General features: G+C 40.2%; 2 protein-coding genes across 3 annotated transcripts in view; one reads left to right on the forward strand and one right to left on the reverse strand.

The window, feature by feature from the left end:
• The first annotated feature begins 969 nt into the window (after positions 1-969).
• tmem184c (transmembrane protein 184C) lies at positions 970-6,447 on the forward strand. The gene is made up of 10 exons (XM_005726955.2): positions 970-1,501; positions 3,011-3,141; positions 3,222-3,258; positions 3,369-3,574; positions 4,389-4,463; positions 4,563-4,656; positions 4,757-4,869; positions 4,973-5,072; positions 5,178-5,349; positions 6,002-6,447. Exons 1-10 carry the CDS (start codon positions 1,385-1,387, stop codon positions 6,310-6,312), a joined length of 1,356 nt encoding a protein of 451 aa, XP_005727012.1. The 5' UTR covers positions 970-1,384; the 3' UTR covers positions 6,313-6,447.
• Positions 6,448-7,650: 1,203 nt separating this feature from the next.
• The window catches only part of prmt9 (protein arginine methyltransferase 9), an 18,892-nt gene continuing 6,332 nt past the window's right edge, over positions 7,651-20,210 (reverse strand). For both annotated transcript variants that reach the window (XM_005726957.2, XM_013909291.1), the window contains 10 exons: positions 18,962-19,198; positions 18,617-18,784; positions 18,365-18,467; positions 16,793-16,902; positions 16,506-16,698; positions 15,080-15,263; positions 12,730-13,420; positions 12,470-12,623; positions 8,666-8,788; positions 7,651-8,391 (listed from right to left, as the gene is read on the reverse strand). In XM_005726957.2, coding sequence (XP_005727014.1) covers positions 8,152-8,391; positions 8,666-8,788; positions 12,470-12,623; positions 12,730-13,420; positions 15,080-15,263; positions 16,506-16,698; positions 16,793-16,902; positions 18,365-18,467; positions 18,617-18,784; positions 18,962-19,198 — 2,203 coding nt within the window. In that variant the 3' untranslated portion in view covers positions 7,651-8,151. The remainder of the gene's footprint in view (positions 8,392-8,665; positions 8,789-12,469; positions 12,624-12,729; positions 13,421-15,079; positions 15,264-16,505; positions 16,699-16,792; positions 16,903-18,364; positions 18,468-18,616; positions 18,785-18,961; positions 19,199-20,210) is intronic.

The following is a 20,210-nucleotide window of genomic DNA, read 5'->3' on the forward strand; positions in this document are numbered from 1 at the left end:
GCTACCCACCATGGCACTCACATGCGCTACTTGTGGTAAAGACTATTTCTAATTCATAAAAGCCAAAAGGATCGATACAAAATTCATGAACAATCTGTCCTCCAACAGCCAGTGATTTCTGTGACTGTGGGGCAGTGTAGACATGGTGCGACAGAAAGGAAAGTTCTGCCTCCCCTCATTTTTACAGAGAAACACACTCATACGTCTGCACATACAAATACAAACAAAGAAGACAGGATAAAAAGAAAAGAGCTCCTTTTAAACTTTTATTATTTAAAGAAAATAAGACCCATAAAGCAACTTCCACTTGGTTTTGAAAGTAAATAGAATAAACAAGAGACAATAAATAATCCCAATTTAAAGCTTTGTTTAGTCCTCTGATATGTTGTAGTCCTGCCCAAATATAGACAGTGCATTTCTATGAATTTAGATAGAAATTGTTTAAAATAGGAACAGAAATAAACCAATAGTTTTGTTCTTAGTGTTGCTCTGGATCCTTTCTGCACAGCCTCATTTGGGAGTCAAACAAAATAAACTCTTTACTGTTCTACATACAGGCCTCTGTATCCAGTGGAAATGGGAATAAATCCCATTTGCCATTTCACTGACACCAATAACCCAAACGTTTCTTAAATAGGCCAGACAAAAATTATGTGAAAAAAAATGCCACATATACTCAAGCTCTGTATGTCCTAAAAGTGACATATTTACTATCTCAGCATCAATGTTTTGAATCTGTTTCACGTCTGATACCCTACATATAGCAAATGAGTCGGGATCCTGATAATTGTTAATTCACATTGCCATCTGCTGGCGAAACCACACATCATACGGCCATGAAGCTATAGCTCAACCAAACTATCCACGATTCCACCAATCAGGTTGAAGGGTTTAGGTGGAGCTCTTGAAGTTGAAGCAAAAAACAGGAAGTTCACACAACAATAACAGCAGTTTGGAAACTTTTTTTAATCTCTAAACCTCTCCCGGCTGTAACTTTTTATATTTATATTTTTTTAACAATTCTCTTGATTTAGTGTGAATTATAATTTAATGATTTGTGGAGCCTGGTGTCCTGGCAGTATGGAACTATTCCAGCACCGTTTGTTTACATGGTGAATCAGCTGACAAGCTAATGTTAGCAGCCTAGCTTTTAAAATTGGAGTCATATGAGCTGGTTGTTATCAAGTAGCTTTGTCCTCATGAATGAATCGCTACGTTAGAGAAAGAGTCGACTTACACATTAGTAAAGGATTGTTTTAGAGTCGCGGTTAACCGATAGGAGGGTAACAGTATGCTAAGCTAACGTAAAGTGCGCAAAGTGTTGAAGACGTTGGTTCAGGTCTTTAGTAAAAGAAAGGGGTGCCCTGCAGTGTCTCTGTGAAAGATGCCGTGTTCCTGTGGGAACTGGAGAAGATGGATCCGGCCATTGGTCGTTGTGTTGTACATCTTGTTGCTCTTAGTGGTCCTGCCGTTGTGCATCTGGGAACTGCAGAAGTCAAAGGTCAGTGCAGTTTTGCTCATGCTTCTTTCTGGGGAGATCTGTTGGTTTAACACAGAGATAACACTGGTTCTCAAATCCTGCACTTGAATACAGTTGTGAGTTGTTACAGTAGTTATGTGGCGTTGTGTTATTTTGAGTACAACTGTGTATAAAGACAAACATGTTCACCATCAACTGGCTACTTGCTATCATGTACATTAGCAGCCGGTGAGCTCTTCATTATTAAGCACTTATTAATGCATTTGCAGACCTACCAGTTTGTGCAGTAATAGCACAGTGCTGTGAAAAAGTATGTCCCACCTTCATGTTTACATCCCCACGTACGTGTTTCAGGTCGTCAAACAAATTTTAATATTAGACAAAGTTAAACCAAGTAAATACCAAATACAGTTTTTCAGTGATAATTTAATTTATTAAGGGCAAAACTATCCAGATCGATCTGGCACACTGTGAAACAGTAACTTTCTCCCCTCTGTTAAATCTTGAATTAACTGTGATTAACCCCCTTTTTTTTTTTTTTTTTTTGGAACGCTGAGTTCAATTTAACCGACCTGTTAAATCAAGAAATCATATAAATTACACCTATCAGCGTAGCAGGCTAAAAATCTCACCTTTTAGCCTGCTTCATAGTATCATAGCTCGATCTAAAGAAACTCAAAACAGCTGAGGATAATTATCCAAAAATAGAGAATCCTTGGAGCCGTAGTGAACGTCCCCAAGAGTTTTCAGCCCACTAAAATAAGAGTGCATTGACATTAAGACAATTCAGCAAAGAAAAGGATCGCCCACCCAGGGTGTCACAACCAGTTATTTGCTTTGGGGAGCAATTACATTTTCACGTAGAGTCAGGTAGGTTTGGATAACTTCCCCCCCCCCCCTGAATTAAAGAGCTTGTCGTTTAAAAACTGCTTTATTTATTTACTCAGAATATCTTTATCCAGTATGGAAATTTGCTTGATGATCTGAATCATGTAATTGTGACAAACATGCAAAAAAAAAAAAAAACAGGAAGGGGGAAAAATACTTTTTCATAGGAATCTATATTAAGGATGTTGAGAGAGTAATGCTAAACGCTAAATAAGGTATTATTATATATGTTTTATAACTGTTAAGATTGCTGATGTTTTACATATTAACAAACTAGTCAATGACAGACTTTGAAGTCTTGTTTTATTTTTTTAAAAGTCATAAAATCTGCTAGAGTAATATAGATAACCTTTTTTATTTTTTTAAATAACTACCATCTTCATTGTTCTTCTGGTGTGTTCAACTAAAACAGTCTTTCCTTAATTGTACTTTCTTTAAAAACTAGCTTTATCCAAGTCATCACACTGCACTGCAATTTAGTTAAACACGTCCCCTTTATACGGGACTTGAAATTAAGTGTTTTTACATGGTTGTAATGTTTCTGTACTTCAGAATCTGAATACTGCTTTGATGATACCCTCCAAGACTCCAATGGCTAAATGACTTAAATGTTGTTGACTGTTCCTTTCCATGTCCCGGCAGGTTGGCACTCATAACAAAGCATGGTTCATCGCTGGGATTTTTGTCTTCATGACCATACCCATATCATTATGGGGCATCCTCCAGCATCTAGTGCATTATACTCAGCCAGAGCTTCAAAAACCTATCATCAGGTAAAGATCTTAACAGTCATTTTAGCCACAAATAGGAGCCCAGAACAGATGTTTAACGCTTTTGTGCTTTCTATTTAAAGGATATTGTGGATGGTTCCAATCTACAGCTTGGACAGTGTGAGTTATGCATTTTTTTTAATGAAAGCCATCGCACACCGGTTTATGAGTTTATATATCCTCATAGCTTTTCCTGTTATTGTTCCCTTTTCATCTTTTTTTGTTTCCAGTGGATTGCACTGAAATACCCCAGTATAGCAATATATTTTGACACATGCAGGGAGTGCTACGAGGCGTATGTCATTTACAACTTCATGACGTTCTTGCTTAACTACCTGGAAAACCAGTACCCCAACCTGGTGTTGATGCTGGAGGCTCAGGAGCAGCAGAAACACCTGCCTCCCCTCTGCTGCTGCCCACCGTGGCCAATGGGAGAGTGAGTTCCCTTTAAACTTTTTCCTCTTATGTCAAACTGTAGCTGTCAGCAGGTTAAATTCACTGACCCAGAGTTTAGCTGCGCTCAAGTGTTGGTCATACCTTTGCTGTAAAAACGATATTAGTTAAGCATTACCATCTGTTTATACTTTGACCCAAAAATGTTAGTTTTATGGACAACCTACTGACGTTTTACTGGAATTATTGGCCATAGTCATGTTTCCTTACTGTATCAATGAAATGGCCACAATTTAGAGATTTAATCTGCATCGGTCTTCTTGCACAATGTTTTCTCTTTCGATGTATTTTCATTTCAGAGAGGTTTTGTAAATTTAAACGGATGAATGAAATGAAACGGGTTCATCTTAATGTACTAAACTCTTGGAGCTCAAATCTTCTTTTTTTTTTCCTCAAAGCAAACAAATCAGTGAAAGTCACAAGCTTCAAATTAGCCTCAATCACACAACATCTGTAATTGACAATTGGTCAAGTGTGTTGTTAATTTAGCCCAGATTTATTCGGGTGACCTTTGTATATAAGAGACTGGTGTAGATGTATAAAAAGAAGTACTAATGGCCAGCATCAGCAACCTCATTGTTTAAATAGGAATACAAATACAATGTGGCTAAAATGGGCCATAACTTAGTTTGCGTTGAGGACGACACAAACTAAGTTCAGTGTTAACTGTTATCATCAAGCCGGACTCGGGCTTCTGCCCAAGTGATCCTGAGATACTTCTGCTCACCAGTCTTGGGATTTTGCTTGGAATTTCAGACCAATTCACTTCTAATTCAGATGATCAAATTCCTCTGCAGGGTTCTGCTGCTGAGATGTAAGCTGGGAGTGTTGCAGTACACAGTAGTAAGACCTGTCACCACAATCATTGCTTTGTGAGTACCCTCTGGTTGTTACATGCTTTATTCTTTAACTGTAGTCACATTTTGTTTGGTGTCTGTTGATCTCAGCTGCGCGTTTCTCTTCCTTTCTAGAATCTGTCAGCTGTGTCGAGTGTACGATGAAGGCAACTTCAGTTTCAAAAACGCCTGGACATACCTGGTGATCTTCAACAATATGTCACAGCTGGTAATGGTGGATCTAAATCCTGTTAAAAGTTGGACTAAAAATTGTTACAAGCATTCCCTTCCTTCATTCCCATTCCTTTCTATGTCTTCTTTTGATCTAGTTTGCCATGTACTGCCTGGTGCTCTTCTACAAGGCTTTGAGAGAGGAGCTGAATCCAATCAAACCAGTCGGCAAATTCCTGTGTGTGAAAATGGTGGTGTTCGTCTCTTTCTGGTAAATCTCAGTGTGTTAAAACTTCATGACATGACCCAAATATTTCTGAAAAAGTCATTTAAAACAAGGCTAATGAAACTGTGATTGCTGTAAATCGTTTTAGGCAAGCTGTGGTCATTGCTTTGCTGGTTAAAGTGGGCATTATCTCAGAGAAGCGCACATGGGACTGGCAAAGTGTGGAAGCTGTAGCTACTGGCTTACAGGTACGTGAGTATAGTTTAAACATTCTGACCAAGGTCAACAGAACTAATATATCCCATGGGACCTAATAGTGCAACACAATGAAGCTGTCCACTTTTTTTCTTTAGGATTTCATCATATGTGTGGAGATGTTTCTCGCAGCCATTGCCCATCACTTTAGCTTCACCTACAAACCTTACATGCAGGAGGCCGAAGAAGTGTCTTGTTTTGACTCTTTCATGGCAATGTGGGACATCTCCGATGTCAGAGCAGATATTTCTGAACAAGTCCGCAATGTTGGTACGTGTTCCTGCTGTTCTATAAGTGCTATAGTACCATAAGCTAGTTGGTATCGTTGATTATTTAAGCTATTTTTCCGACTGTTTGTATGGTTTTGTGATTGCAATGCTAGAGTTGAGATCAAAAATGAGGAGCCAGTTCAACAATAAATATTGTCTGCAAGATGATTGCTTGTTACTTATGCATAACTACTCATAACTTATGTATAACAGGCTATACTGAGAAGGGAGTGCCTCAGCAGCGATTTTTAAACACAATTTAAAATGTGTAGTTAGAATAACATTCAGAATTTAAAAGATTGTGGAAAAGGTGCATGTTGGAGCCGGTACTTGCTTGGCTTCTTTATTTTAGGTTCCCTTTACTCAGTAGTCACTGATTGTACTAAGTCCTGTGCAGTTTTCTGACTGTACAAAATGGTAATGGCAATGACCACGTGATGGTTGTGATCCCATCCAAGCAAAACAGAAAAAACTCAGAGCAAAAACACCTACCAAAACCATCTGTACTGTAGATGTACCTGTGATAATCTAGAACTGACTACTACACACTGCTACATGAATAGCATTGTTACTGGTGTGAGCCATCATAACATGATCTTTACTGCATCCTCTCTAAAAAATATTTAATAGTTTCTCTTTGTCCACATTTGCAGGAAGAACAGTTATGGGTCGTCCGAGAAAGTCCTACTTCAATGAGGCGCAAAGTGATAGTGAGCGATCCGGCCTGCTCTCTTCTGCGTCTCAAGATGCCATCACCGAAGCAGCTTGTAATCCAGTTTCTCCTAAGGGTCACTATCAGGGCCTGGGCAGAACCCCCGCTCCACACTCTTTGTCAGCACCCGCTGGGCTCGGCTCAGCCCTGTGGGAGGAAGGGTGTGAGGCTCGACCTGAAGAAACCCAGGATGAAGAAACTACCAACCAAACCAAAGACCCGACAGAGGCAGATCTCATTGTGATCACCTAGCTTAGGTGTCGCAAACAAACTCTGCCAGACATGGTTGGGCAGGGCCCAATTATAGCCTTGCCACATTTTTTCAAACGTCACTGATGCAAACAAGACAAACTCATTTAAAAAGGGCACAATGACCATGTAGTAGTCAAAGTCTAACAAAAACATGCAAGACATAATGGACCGCTTCCAGTGACAGCTTCAAGAATGTTTGGAGATTTAATGGCACTAAACGACTAGTAAGCAACGTCATTTTGCTGTTTTATGTTTTATTAGAGAGTAGGCTAAGCTAGAATTGGTTTTACCCAGGAAAGACACAAGATCAGACAAAACATGGCTCTCACCGAAGAATAAGTGAAATATGGAAAAATGTTTTCCCAAAAATGAAACTATACAATTTTACGTGTCATTCATGCCGTAATCTCAGATGTGACGAAGAGGGAAATATGCAACCTTTTAAATTGAATGTCATGCTTTTACTGGTTTTTGAAAAACTGAAAACCTGCACTACTATAACTGTCGCGCTAAAGCAGAGATATCTGCAGTCGTTTCGTTCTAACTAGTCGATTCCAAGGGGAGAAAAGAGCAACACGTACCACAGTTAACTGTGGTACAATGATGTGTACATCACTAGAGGGGTCATAACTGACAATATCACACAGTATCAGTATAAATGTAGTATACTCCATTTCAGAAGAGTACGAATATATACAATTAAACAATCCTAGTATTATTAAAATCACAATTCAGTTTTAAAAAGTACAATCAGCACCTTCTGGTTGGCTCTTATCTATGCTTTAATGCGTACAGCTTACTCGACAGTTAATAAAATCCGCTAGTCTTCGCAGATGCCTTGTTCTGTGTGCTGTGTAACTAGTCTGTTTACACATCCATGTAGAATGTGTTTTATTTTTCAATCTGGGATCATTTATTATTTGGTGAGATGTTTTCTGTCTCTTGTAAACTGAAATAATTTTGCACCTGTTGCACTAAAGCCATTTGTTTTTCCATAGGTTTTTAAAGGATCCTTCTTTGTGAATTCACAGATTTGTTCAGGGATATTGCCATCGTTAATGTACAGTTTTGGGATATCAGTGTGTGGCACAGCGAGGGGTAACTGGCATCATGCCTGACTCTGGTATGTCGCACTGCCTTATGGGATTTTCTTTTTCTTTTAAAATATGACTGACGCAATTGCATCAGATCCGTCGTTCTACATTCTGATTTAATTCCATCTCAGATATCCTCAATAAATCAAATGAAATATGACTTCGTTTTTCTTGCCTTTATTATAAAAATGCAACATTTATGGGTCAAGTGCATGATGTTTACAAAAAACAACTGAGTCAGTAATTAAGGGCTAATGTTTTTATTATCTACTTACAAATGTAAGTACAAGTCCTTGTGGACCTATTTTCCTTATACAGCAGGCTTTTTACTTAAACTTCTAACAAGGGTTTTTTCATGCAGGGAGTTGCTAAACTGTGATCCCAATGTTTTGAGACTAGTACTACATGAAAAATGTCAATAGAGAAAGGGCATTAAAAATACTAGGAATGTAATATTAGCAGCAGTGTTCTTTGAAATATACTCTCAAACGTATTCTGCAGACAGTGCTGAGAATATTGTAAACAGGCTGTGAACTGCTGGGCAAACATGATGACACAATTTCTACATGCAATTTACCGCAAGCATCTTTTTCTGCAGTATGATCTGTAACAACAAAAATGGCCATCAGACAACAAGTACACCGACTCTGATACATCTGACAGACCAATACTGTCTTTGTTATCAGTCAGCCGATACAACGGTGGGCTGAAATGTATTACAAATAAGCTAAAATGTGAGCGATTATCACTCCATCTGCTGAGGTGTGCTTTCTATATGGGCCAAAATGGAGATGGTGCTTTTGTGAAGCTTCACGGCGAGGCGGACCCACTCTCCTGCTCGTACCTCCAGGGGCTGCTGCAGAACGACGGCGGCCTGCTTCCAGTGAGCAGCCTGGCCGAGGGTGCTCACGCTGATCTCTTCGTCCAGGTAGATGTGATACCAGAAGGGAATTGCAGTTATTCTGCCTGTAGATGTAGCCTGGACCTGTTCATTCAGAACCAAAGAAGCAAAGTCAGAAAGTTAAGTGAGGTTAAAAGTTTTTGGGGGGAGACAAATACAGGTCTGACTCATTTCTACTTCTTTTTTCATGCTTGTGAATTTTAATCAGCAGATTTAATGTGTAAATTAATTTTCAGCACTTCAGCCCTGTTCTATCACAGGTGACATTTCTTTTTCAATTTATTTACTTTAAAAAAAATTTTTTAAATACATATTTCAGTCATGATGCGATCACTGAAAGTACTGATGCACAACTAACCTTGACTTCTCTGTTAATGTAGTTTGCGTTGGCATCCATGAGGTTGAGAACAAAGAGCTCTACAGATTCACTGAGGTGTCTGCACTCCAGTGTGGAAAAGTCCAGAAACACATGGACCGGTACCTAAAAAACATAATAAAGGAAAGGGAACAATTATGTTGCATTTCATTCACCCACAACTGAAAAAAAGCCTTCCTAACATTAACAAATACTGATCGTGTCAACAAATGCCATAACTACTATAAATACTTATAGGTACTCTAAATACTTACCCATAAATACGATTACCCAGTATGGCCCAGAACAGGCATTTATGCTTTGAAAATGTCACATAAACGCCACTTTACCAGGTACTTCCTGCAAGTACCAGGTTGGACCCATTTTCCTTTACTGGCATGCATGTGGTCTTCTGCTGCTGTAGCCCATTAACATGTTATGTATTCAGAACAAGTAATTTTTTGAAGTACAGTCACCTTCCCATCGGCTGACCTCCAGCATCAATGAGGCATTTTCACCCAGAGAACTGCTGCTCACTGGATATTTTCTCTTATTAGGACCATTCTCTAGAAACCCTAGTGATGGTTATGTGGGAAAATCCCACCAGATCAGCAGTTTCTGTCTGTCACCAACAACCATGCCACATTCATTTAAATCACCTGTCTTCCCCATTCTGATGCTCAGTTTGAACTTCAGCAGGTCGTCTCCACCGTGTCTACATGCCTAAATGCAACAAGGAGCTGCCATGTGATTCGCTGATTAAATATTTGCTTTCATAAGCACTTAAAACTAAAAATAAAGTGGCTGGTAAGTATATAAGCTCTAATCTTGTGTGAATCTCACTCATGCACTGGCTCTGAAATTGGCACTCAGTCACCAAACTTTTAAGAAAAAATTGAGAACCTCTGACATAAACACGTGTAAGTAAGCTTCAGGCAGAAGATTAAAAAAGGAGCTCTTGTTGAATCTTTCTTATTATTTCTTAAAAGAAGAAAAAAACTGTTTACTTCTGCTAAAGGTACAGATTATTTTAAAAATTTAATAGCAGGCTAAGATTAAAAAGAATAAAGGAACAGCTAAATTGACTCACTGTTGTTGGTCTCAAAAATTAGTTTTTAACCACACAATGTTATTTTCAGCAGGGACCTCACTCCCTCACGGGTTAGCTCAAAAACACATCTTCCACCTCATCCAGACGGGCCGCAGCAGACCTAAAAACCTGCCAGAAAGTGGCAGCACAGAAACTGCCATAGTTTCCTTGACTACAGAACAAAAGAAGCTTTTCTCCTCCCTGTCGCAGTTGTGTAGACCTCAGAGCCCACTGTTTGATGTGCCTGATGTAATGTGCACTGATGTATGCAGGTAGAAATGTCTTAGGGCCAAGCTATGTGTTGTGTCTTGTGTGACAGTTGTGTTAGGAAGTGCCCTCCGCCGAGGGCTTCAAAGACAACATCTGTTAAAACAAACGACCGTCCCGAGAGAGGCCTGCAAAATTAGAGCGCAAACATCATGCTAGGGAAAGAAAAAATATTTCCAGACCAAATAAAGAAGAAGAAATTCAAAGGAAATTCACAGCTTGTTTCACACAGAGACACACTTCAAAAGAAGAGCACAGAAAACAAAGTCCTGGACCTTGGTATTCCAAATGAAACTTGTGTGTTTTCTACCAATCTGCCTGATTATCTCTGGCACGTCACATTCGATCTGAGATATTTTTTCTTATACTTTAATAACACCGCACCAAGTGTCAGTCCTATTTAAAATAACCCTTTTGTACGATCTTTGTAAATGATGCGGGCTTACAAACATGGCATACTGTATGCGAAAACTGTCAATATTGACTGTTATTGCATCATGAACATGAGACAGAATATCAGATACAAGCAGCCAGAGAAGTACAAAAGCAAAGTAAAAACTGTTTTATGAAAACTGAAAAAGTCTTGGCTTTACAATCTGATTTGATTGTGATTCCCTGTAATTTATTTGACCTAATTTAAAACCACTATAGATCGTAAGAAGACGCTTTGTAGCTGAAATTATTAAGCTGTTATAAGTAAAACAACTCATGTCATCCTCCTGTTTAGAAATTAAGTCTTGAAAAATATTTGTGCCATCCACACTGAGAACAATATAAGTCGCTTAATTTAAAATGCTAATATAGACAAGGAATCTGGTCTGCTTAAGCATGAATGAAGAAATAATACAAAAACAAAAGTTTTGGAGCATGTTTGAGTACTGATGGAAATGGTGGGGGGGGTTTTCCAAGAAGGAACAAATATGGTTATGGAATAACAGACCAATTCTTCATGGCATAAATACTGGCTTGAGAACTAGTGACTGTGGAAGTCACCTGAGTACAGTGAACTCATTGTGATATTCAAGAAACCAGTTTGGGATGATTTGATCTTTGTGACATGGAGTGAAGAGGGTGGACATGGTCAGCAACAATACTCCTGTGAGCCTGTGCAAACTGTAGCTTCAGTGTCGTTATTAGCTGACATGTCTCCTCACTGACGCTCTTCTGCATACCTTGGAAGGTATAAAAGTTTTAAATAATTATATACAAGTAATCTCTGTAAGCTAAAAGCTAGAGCTTCAGACTGCCCTAATTTTTTCTTCTATTACTCGGTCTGGCTGGTGTCAGCAAGAGGGGATTTCCTTATATGGTCATTCTCAGGCAAAACCAGAAGTATCAGGCTAAGCGTAGCATGCACACCTGCTCCATCCGACTCAGAGAGTTTAGCCATACGTTGCAGGTTGCAAATGTTTTGGTGGCTAATTAAAAACAAAAAACAAAAAAGCAAGTCAAATCTACTTTTCAAACAACAGTCGATACTAATTGCCAGTGGGTTTGTCCTTTCACAGGTAATAATTTTTATCAAACTGTGGTATTTTTTTCCCCTGTGGATGTTCACAATGTCCATATTCCAGATTGGATTCAATGTACAGATGGATCTGAGATGCTGCCATTTTTTTTTTTAAACAACCTCCACACCAGCAAGTGGAAAAGATGGTGCACACAAGCCAGCTGCAGGCAAATCAAAGAAAGTGGTTTTAGGGAAGGTGGTTTTAAAAAGACAAAAGCTGAAACTGAGTCTGTGCAAAGGTGAATGAACTGAAGGCTGGCATCAACACCCAGTGTAAGATAAATAAGGATTTTTATTTTTACCTAAAAACCACTCTAAACTACATGGAAATAAGTATAATTTTCACCCACAGTACATGGAAATTATGGTAAATTGTCTGGTACTTACATAGCGCCATTCTACTCAACACTCAAAGCACCTTCTATTACTACCAAGTCTCATTCACCCTATACACAGTCATAGTGCTTTTATGTCCCCCAAGCCCTTTTTCTAACATTCACACAAAACTCCAGGTTCAGAAGCTTGCCCAAGGATACTTCAGCACATGGACTACAGGGATTGATCCACTGACCTTCTGACTCTGACCTGAGCCACAGCTGTCCCGAACGATGGAGCTACAAACTTTAACCGGGGCACTTTTTGTTTGATTCTGATCAAACAGTTGTTTGAACTTTGCACTACTACATGGTGCTCTGTACACAGCTTAGAAATCCATGTTAAAGGTGACAAATTTATAGAAACTAACATTAGCAGGGATCGTAATCAAAGGCATATTTTTAGAACCTAACGATATTTATGCAAAAAAACTCGTATTTACCAATTTAAGACACACACACACACACACACACACACACACACACACACACACACACAGAGTCATTTACATGCAAAATAAAATACCATAATAAAGTGTTCTGGTAGATTTTGCAGTCATACTTACAGTGAACTGGTTGATAAAAGGAGCAATATTGAATCCAAGTGTGGGCTCCTGACCCTGGACAGCGCTTTCCAGTAGCAAAGTCTCAGACTCCACCAGCATACCATACACCACAATCTTTCCCGGGAAAATACGTCCTCCTTCCTCCAGCAGACATCTGGGATAATTGATAGAAATTGAGCTGACACGTCAAAAAAGCAAAGCACTAAAAACTGAATCAAAACATGCAAAAGCAAAATACTTTATCAGTTGCACACTCCTACCTGGCCAGTGACGCTTTCTCCATCAGCTTCTGCCGTATGAGGCCGCAGGTTTCTACACAGTCCAGGATGATGGCACTCCACAGCTTCTCCCTGGAAGGCCTTTGCAGCATCCCCTGCTCAACCTCCGTGTTGTTTAGCCAGAACTCCAAATGCTGTTCCGAGACATTATTGGAGCGAGCCAGTCTTATAAGCACTTCCTGTTGCTTCTTCTTTTCCACCGAGCTGAAGGCTTTCACGTGACCCTGGCTGGCAGCGATTAGGGAGAGCAGAGAGAAGCCTTCCGACACGTCAAGCACATAAAACGGGCTCGCGCAGCGTGTGGCCACAGCGGGGCCGGACTGAAAAGCCGACCCTCGCTCTTGGTTTTGGCACTTAACCTTCAGCTGGGAGATGAGTTTGGCTAACGCAGTGCAAAAACTCTGATGGTAATCCTGATTGTTCAGGAGCGCCATTTCCGAACATTCCAGCATGCAGAAGTCTCTCGCTTGACTCTGATCAGTCTGAAGACATGCTAATGCACTGCACAGTTCTGCCTCTGGGTTTGGGTTTGAAACAGGATACTGAGAATCCATTAGTTTGTCTAAACTGATTTTATGGCCGTCTCTCAGCACAGCAACACTGCAGAGCCTCAGGTAGGCATCTCGGCAGGAGACTTCAACAATCAGCTCATCTCGTGGCTTCAGGACAAAACCTGAGAAAAAAAAATTCAATGAAGGAAAATGATCAAGAGACTCAAGAAATAAAATTATACTGAAAATTCAGTGTAACCATTAGGCCTTACTAAAGATGCATTACTCTTAAATAACACGTAATTATACATTTTTTTTTGCCTGTTTTTGATCATTTTTATTGGTTCGTGTTTGTGTATGGCTTCTCAAACGACCATGAACACCCCTGTGTACCAAAGTATTCTAAAGTAAATATAAGGTCATCTGTCTGTCATTCATTTACAATAATGAGGGACACTGATAAAGTCATACACAAAATCAAGATCACTCCAAGTTCATGCTGTTGAAGCTGCTTCTACAAGCTACTGAATCATTTTTATTTATTTACATTTTATTAAATAAATAGCACCACGTTTTGTTTTTGTAACACTCTGATTGGAACTAAAAAAGGATCTATTTTCTGACTGCATACTATTCAGTACTTGCATCCTTCCAGATAAGGAAACGTCTGCTTTTACATGCTTCGTCTATTCCTTCTCAATCTTTTGTGTTAGCAACAAACGTCACTTGTGTCAAAACCATTATTTTAAAATAAGTACACATAAACATGATTTATAGACACAGTAAAAAATATAGTTAAAAACATCTTAAAAATATACTGAACACTATTTAGATGTCTGCTGAAAAGTGAGAAATGGGCACGCAGGATGGAAAACAAAAAGAGCACAGAGGAGACGAAAGGAACCCAGCAGAGAAATTATAATTCAAGGGACCAAGCAGCGAGAGGATTCCTACAGGAATAACATCTGCTCGTGTCTTCGCGTCAACACGCGGCTCGTCACAGGCGTTTGAGGAAAATGCATATTTATTGCCTATAAGAATTTCATGAACACTAAAGAGTGTCACAGGCGATCAGGGCGCACGTGTCACGGCAGCGGGGAAACGGATGTTGGCGATCACCGGGAAAGGTGGCAGCACCCTTGAGGCTGCCTTCGCCAATTAGCGCTGCAGTGAAATGCTGTAGAGGCCTGTCTCAAAGATGATGTACTGCGATGCCAACCGGAACATGTCACCTAATGTCAGTGGTTATTAAGTTCACGCTGGCCTGGGATGGTAGCAAAGTAAAGAGTATGCAGTGCCCTTAGGTACATTTGCCAAAGTTAATTTAAAGCTCAGAAAGCAATTAAAACTTTTTAAAAGTCTTGACAGTTTTAATGTTTCATAGTATCCATTTTATGCTACTTTAATAGCCTTACTGTGAGCCTTAAAAATACAGAGACGTGTGCTATTTTTATTTGAGCTGATACCATATTTCTTAAATGAGTCTTACAATTTCACTAAAGGTGATTTTTACAGTGTCACTAAATTACATGTTGTAGTGGAAAATTCCCAGAAAATAACAACACAGAAATTATTATTAGCAGCTAAAATGCTTCTTAAAGTAATCCACACATTATTAAACAGAGAAGACTTTAACACACACTGCCCTCATCTGACGTAACACAGAAATGCAAGATAAACGAGAAGCAAACACAAGCAGATCAGATGTTTCATTTAAACATGCTCAATTCATAAGAATGAAGAAGTGGACTGGTTATGTGCTTAAAATTTACCTTAAGACAAGGCTAACAAAAGCAATGTATGTAAACTACAATAAGTGACGAAGTCTCCACCTATCTTACCCTTGGCACTGTGGAAGGGGTAGATGGCTTGTTCCCAGCAAGTGTCCTCCTGGGGTCCAGTAGACAGACTGTTCTCCTCATCCAGGTGGAGCTGGAACCACACTGCCAAAGCATCCAGCTCTCCCTGCTGAATGACGGGCAGCCGGATCTCTTGAACCTCCCTGGAGCTCAGACCTTCCAGCTCCTACAGGTTACAAAACAAGTCACACTTAAAGCGGAAGCAACACATCTCTGAAGGAGCTAAAGTCAAAACTCAATTCAAGCTTATACTCGGAAGGGCTGATAAATTTGACAGATGTGGCTGCTTTTAAAGTAATTCAAAGACAATCTGCTTGTTAGACTGAACAATAAGCAGATGTTGTCCGGCACTTTCAGAAATTTCAAGTCTCCAAGACCATTACCACTGTTTTGCTATTAAATCTCTCCTCTCATGCTGCTGGCACGCACTGAGAGTTGCAGTGAGGCGGTTACAGATTATGACATAAAAGCGGGTTGTCTGCTAATCGGATGGTCAGTGGTTCAATAACTGGTTCCTCTAATCTCTAATCATGTGTGTATGTGTTTGTTAGACAAAGGCATTTAAGAATTAAAAAAGCACTGATATGAATGCATGAATGAGGCTTGTAGTAATGAGCACTTTCTCCTCAAATTGAGTAGAAAAGCACTACATTAGTACCAGTCCATTTTCATCTATCGCAAAGAGCAGTGTGGTATGCAATACAGCAAACATCATCTGAGATGGTTCAATTCCACCTTAAAAAAACAATATTTACTTCAGTGCAAGCATGCCAATGGATATGTTAAAATAGTTCAAAATTTAAATGCTAACACTAGAAAAATACATTTCCAAGTTGCACTCATATCTATGAAAAGGTGGATTTGAATGGGAATTAGCAGAGTTCCCTCTAGTGGATAAACTCTGCAACAGCAACACTCAAACACAGCTGAAGGTTGTTCCTCTCATCGCTTCTTTTTTTTTTTTTATGTAATTTATCAGCCAATATAAATGCCAAAAACAATCTATCAGCCAATCTATCACCCTATCGATATATCGGTCCGGTTCTACACATAATAATCGTAATCTCATACGCAAGAGGTTCTTAAAGGAACACCTTCCAAATGTTAAAGAACAAAGTGCAGCTGGAAAAGTTTCACTTTCTATAGTTTTCAAGACACCAGCTGCACGTTTCAGCATAAATCTAAGTATCACTTATCTGCTAAAGTGGCAGCGTTGCATCGAGGCGACAGCCCGCTTACTACACGTGTATGAATAAATATCCTTTGCCTGTAACGAGGTCAGATAATTCTTTTCTCATTATTAAATTATTCTGGTCATTGCTATGGCAGACAAAGGACACGCAAAAGTAAAGTCAAAACAAACTAATATCATACTGGATATTTCTGAATATGCGTCAGCCCTCATCACCTGCACATTGTTGAAATCTATGTTGAGGGCTGTGAATGGCTCTGTGAGAGGTTTATATCCTCCTGGCAGTCTGCTGAGTCTTTCTGTAGTGTACGGCTCCATGGAGTCGTCTGGTTCGGAGCTGCAGCTCACTGGGCTGTGGAGCTCTCCAGCTGCAGCCATGGAGAGACCGCCCACCTTTGTCACACACAGCCTGCATAAAAAGAAAAAAAAGACACGCAGTCAGCTGACTGATGCAGACAGCTAGTGAACACAAGTGTTCTTTTTAAGGTCGCTCCCGGGTCTACCTGTGATGCCGGCGGATCTCGCTGCACTCGACAGCCATACCAAAGACAGTGGCTCCTGCGGGGATGACCCGTCCTGTGGCAGACTGCTCCCCAAATTCATTCTCACCCCTCTGTGGGGAAAAGGCATATTTGTGGCTAATGCTACTAAGCATTTAATCCTATTAATATTGTTAACACTTCACATGAAAGTCGACTGGATGCATTTGGCTTTAACAGCAGGGTAAAACTACTTGTAAGTTACTGGATGTGCTGAACTGTCACATCTCCCACTATGAACTCCGATTTTGCATGTGTTATTCTGACACTTAACAGGCTGCTCCTTGGCTATACATTAACACATGCTTGTGCTGACACTGTGTTACCACCCAGGCCAGTGTCGCCCGCATGTAGCTTTTTCTGTGCTTTTGTCATAGGCGGATCCTGCTCTGTAGTTCCTCTTACTCTGCCAACCAATCGGCAAGCTCGACCTGCTTTTGTTGCCTTATTTAAGCACTTCAGGTCAATACCAGGTGACTAGAATTGCATTTTATGCAGCCCACCACTGCACCTTTTGGTCTACGCCACTGACAAACTTCTTATAAGCTTAACTGACTCAGGCTGAGCAGGCCATAAGCATGCAATAAGTGCAGTTTATCTGCATTTCTGAGGTATTTCTTTTACTGGCTGCGGGCTGGGTCAGGCTGAGCTCTCTCATTCACACAGATACACACAAACACATAAACACCACAGCGAGACGTTTCAAATGGTCACTTCTTAGACACAGTTATATCCTGAGTGTTGCTTTCATTTTCCTTTTATTACTGAATAAGTCACTGTTACTTTGTTAGCCCGCTTCTGTCTTTTTATTCCTTTCGCAGACTTGACCGGTCCTCTCCTACTTGCAGTTTTATTGCACCTTTTGTTTTTTGCAAAGCAATAAATAACTTTGCTAAACCAACAACAACTGGTTTTATGCCTGTACCCTACAAACTGGTAACGCTGAGTTGTGACGCAGAGATTATGTCAGAACTTCTTTTTTGGGCTAAAACACGTGATCGCTTACTTGATGCTTGTCCCATCAGTTCAATAGGAAGTGTTACTCACTAGAAGACTTTTGAAACCTTTTCTATCTCCGTTTTCACCTACCTACATATGTCTTCTGAATTTATGTGATTTTTTCAAATTAATTACATCCGTTTTATCCACATGGCTCATGTGCAAAACTGTCTAAATGTTTTATTTATTTATGTGGGATTTTTGAGCTACAAACATTGCTTCTTTCGTACATTCAGTCGTTATTTTTTAAATCTGATCTCAGACCAAAGCCCCAACCATGGTTCAGTTTGTTTTGTTGTGTAAGATAAGTATTAACTTTAAGTACTGAGCGCTCAATTGTGTGTTTTTTCAAATAATCTATTAAAGTACTTCACTTGAACATAGGAGAAACTGAACTTCACCCAAACCCAGTGTCATCCCTCTGTAAGTGCATGAATGCATTAATGATTGCAGCTAGACATCTGCAGTTTATTTACTAGTTTATGAAGGACTGCCGTGTTTACAGACTCATCTTTGTGTTTAATGATTAGGAGTTACCTTGGGCGGCAGCAGGAGGTGGTGCCAAGCGTGAATCAGACTCTCTATGATGCCCTCTCCAAACAATCCTGCATCTACTGTCTCTGTCACCACCAGTGATACTCTTTGCAGGAAGAATAAAAGCATTTATGGAAAAACCTTATTTTTTAAAAGACTTCATAAAACAAGGATCATTACACCACTACACACTGAGACTGGCTAAACTACAACACCTGGAGGGTGATTAAAAAGTATTTTAGGTACAAAGTGCACCTGTGCGGTATGTCCTTTGGCACTTCCATCTCCAGGGACTTCATATGGAGGATCTTGATACTGCCGCCCATTCCATTAGCACTCACCACCTCACAGGCCAGCTCATACATGGTCTTTGACAGCTCACAGGCGTACACCTCAGCAGCCCCTGCCTTCTTAGCACACATACTTCACAGAGAGAAACAGGAAATCAGGACAAGAATTCACCTCTGAAGCCACAATAAGAAGCATAAATCCACCACTAACTCTGGAGTTTGTATCAAAGAGTCCAAATTTAACTTTCAAATCACACTGGATAACTTAAGCAAATGAACAGGTTTCAAATTCCAATGGAAAATGTCTCACCCAAGGATTCCAGTGCCAGTACCTATGTCAAGTACAGTGTTGCAGCCCTTCTGAACAGCCTTCTGAATGGCTTGCTGGTACTTCTGGTTTCTCCCGTGGTCATTGAGCATGAAGAAATGCCAGCGCTCCACCAGCCAGTTGGCCACACGGTAGAAGTTCTCTCTGGCCTCTGGGTAGTCTGGTCTCATCTTTAGAGCTTTGTGAAAATAACCTGCAGCTTCATCTCTAAATCCCATTCTGGATAGTAAAGGGGGGAAAAAAGCATAAAAATATAATTTATTGAGAGAATGTAAAATGCTACAGAACTAAGAAACTCAAGTGCTTAAAACACAAATCCTATAGTATAATATACTACAAGCAAAATAATATAATAGAATTTTTTTTAATCCATTTCCTTCCACTTATTCGGGTCCAGGCTGTGAGGTCAGCAGTCTAAGCACAGATATCCAGATCTCACTCTCCTCCACTACCTTCTCCAGTTTTTTAGGGTGGGACGCTAAGGCATTCCCAAGCCAGCCCAGAGATGTAATCTCTCCCATGTGTCCCGGGTCTGCCCTGAGGCCACTTCCTCGTAGGGCACACCCAACACACCTCACCTAAGAGGCACCCAGGAGGCATCCTGAACCATTGAGCTGGTTAATTTAGATGTTTAGTAGCAGCAGCTCTACTCTAGCCTGCTCCCAAATGACAGAGCTCATCACCTTAGCTCTAAGAGAGCTAGACCGCTACCCTGAGGAATGACTAAACTCATTTCTGCCATCAGTATCTGCGATCTTGTTCTTTTACACACACACACACACACACACACACACACACACACACACACACACACACATATATATTAGGGATGCAACGATACTCGTATCGATATTGAACCGTTCGATACAGTGCTTTCAGTTCGGTATGCATATGTATGAACAATACAAAATTTGTCATTTATTTTATCAACTTTCCTTCTGACAATGCTGTCTGTGTTGAGCGCTCAGTGAATCTGCGTTTGACTACTCCGCCTAGGCTGCACTGTCGAGCGCAGATCCACTGAGCATTCAACACAGACAGCATTGCCAGAAAGAAGAGCGCAGGGCAAGCTAGCGAGACAGAAGTTAAGCTCTCCTTGCAACATGGCAAATTGAACCTCCCCCACCCTCATTCAGATCTGGCGTTTGGAATTATTTTGGTTTTCATGTAAACAGTATGTTGGATGTGCCACGCAATGCTCAATTACATGGGTGGGAACTAGTGTGTTAGC

The sequence above is a fragment of the Pundamilia nyererei genome, unplaced genomic scaffold, assembly GCF_000239375.1.
Source record: "Pundamilia nyererei isolate P.nyererei 1_Seehausen unplaced genomic scaffold, PunNye1.0 scaffold00022, whole genome shotgun sequence".
Classification (NCBI taxonomy): domain Eukaryota; kingdom Metazoa; phylum Chordata; class Actinopteri; order Cichliformes; family Cichlidae; genus Pundamilia; species Pundamilia nyererei.

Coding starts and splice junctions, on each gene's coding strand:
- tmem184c (XM_005726955.2), top strand. CDS start 1,385: ATGCCGTGTTCCTGTGGGAACTGGAGAAGATGGATCCGGCCATTGGTC. Junction 3,259..3,368: donor CAATCTACAGCTTGGACAGT/GTGAGTTATGCA, acceptor TTTTGTTTCCAG/TGGATTGCACTGAAATACCC. Junction 4,870..4,972: donor GTGGTGTTCGTCTCTTTCTG/GTAAATCTCAGT, acceptor AAATCGTTTTAG/GCAAGCTGTGGTCATTGCTT.